Source organism: Austrofundulus limnaeus, unplaced genomic scaffold, assembly GCF_001266775.1.
Source record: "Austrofundulus limnaeus strain Quisiro unplaced genomic scaffold, Austrofundulus_limnaeus-1.0 Scaffold27, whole genome shotgun sequence".
In the NCBI taxonomy this organism is placed as follows: Eukaryota; Metazoa; Chordata; class Actinopteri; order Cyprinodontiformes; family Rivulidae; genus Austrofundulus; species Austrofundulus limnaeus.
This window is the reverse complement of record NW_013952429.1, coordinates 243303-244742: the sequence shown is the minus strand read 5'-3', so window position 1 is coordinate 244742 and position 1440 is coordinate 243303. Positions and strand designations below refer to the sequence as shown.

The window sequence follows — 1440 nt, the reverse complement described above, 5'->3', positions numbered from 1 at the left end:
CATTCATTCATTCATTCATTCATTCATTCATTCAATTATGAATTTATTCTTGTAATATTATGAATTTATTCTCATAATATTATGAATTTATTCTCGTAATATTATGACTTTATTCTTGTAATATTGACTATTTTCAAATTATGACTTTATTCTCGTAATAAAAAATAATAATCTTGTGTGGCCCTAATTTTCTGTTGACTTAAAGTATCATTCATTCATTCATTCATTCATTCATTCATTCATTCATTTATTCATTCATTCATTCATTCATTCATTCATATTTACACAAAGACTTGAGTATGTTTCTCACCTGATGACCTGGTTTTGCCTTCCCTCCTGCAGACAGCATCGAGGCAAATGTGGAAAACGCTGAAGTTCACGTAGAGCGAGGGGCGGAGCAGCTGCAGCGAGCTGCACGTTACCAGGTGAGTCCGTCTCCATCAGGCTCGTTCAGACCTGAAGTGAAGCCCCTCCCACCTGAAGTGAAGCTCCTCCCACTAACCCTCTCATCTCTGCGTTCTCTCCTCACAGCAAAAGTCCAGGAAGAAGATGTGTATCCTCGCCCTAGTCATTTCCATCGCGCTCGCCATACTTATCATTATTATCTACCTGTCTTCTAAGTGAGCGGTTTTCATCCAACCAACCGTTTCACCTGTTTTATTTTATTCTGCCCCGTCCCACCAGCAAGAACAAAACAAAAATCTAATCGCTTCAACAAAATCTGTAAAGTTGATCATGTGTTTGTTCTGAAACGAGTCTGCTGATGTGGAAAAATGATTAAAAACCTACATTAACTTGAAGGAGGCTGAAGGACTGAGGTACTGTAAAGGAGCAATTTGCTTTTTGAAATTCCTGACATTTCCTCATTAATTTCTCATTTTCTGCACTAACACTAGTTGTCATTGTATTTCTAATGTAAATATATATTCTTGTGAATAACTTAAAAATGTGCAACTTGTAATATGTGTTTCTTTTCTCAGTATCTTGCGTTTTCTGATGTAAAACTTCAGAGGACCTGCAGGTCCTACAGTAGTGTGGCAGTGGGTGGCGGTCTGTGTTAAATGCTAAACAGATGACATATAAAAGTACATTTCAAGTCTGAAAACTCTTTATGAACATGTGGATGTTGTATGACAGATTCTGATGTGGAAGACTTGTCTTCATATAAAATGTTTTAAGTTTATTTCTATGACTCCTGACAGTATCTGCACAATAAATGTCTGAAGCACTCGCTCTGCGCTTCATGGTTCTTATTTCTTCTGATCGTTCATAACATGCGGTGCATGCTGCTAAATGTTGCCTTAAATGGTTCAATAGTAGTAGTACGTTACCATCCATCCATCCATCCATCCATCCATCCATTTTCTTCCGCCTATCCGAGGTCGGGTCGCGGGGGCAGCAGCTTCAGAAGGGAGGCCCAGACCTCCCTCTCCCCAGCCA

General features: G+C 39.0%; 1 protein-coding gene across 1 annotated transcript in view; it reads left to right on the top strand.

The window, feature by feature from the left end:
* stx12 (syntaxin 12) overlaps positions 1-1233 on the top strand; it is a gene marked incomplete at its 5' end in the record, with an annotated part of 11002 nt that extends 9769 nt beyond the window's left edge. Inside the window, 2 exon segments of the mRNA XM_014004852.1 lie at positions 343-425; positions 532-1233. Coding sequence (XP_013860306.1) covers positions 343-425; positions 532-624 — 176 coding nt within the window.
* Between the last annotated feature and the right edge of the window lie 207 nt (positions 1234-1440).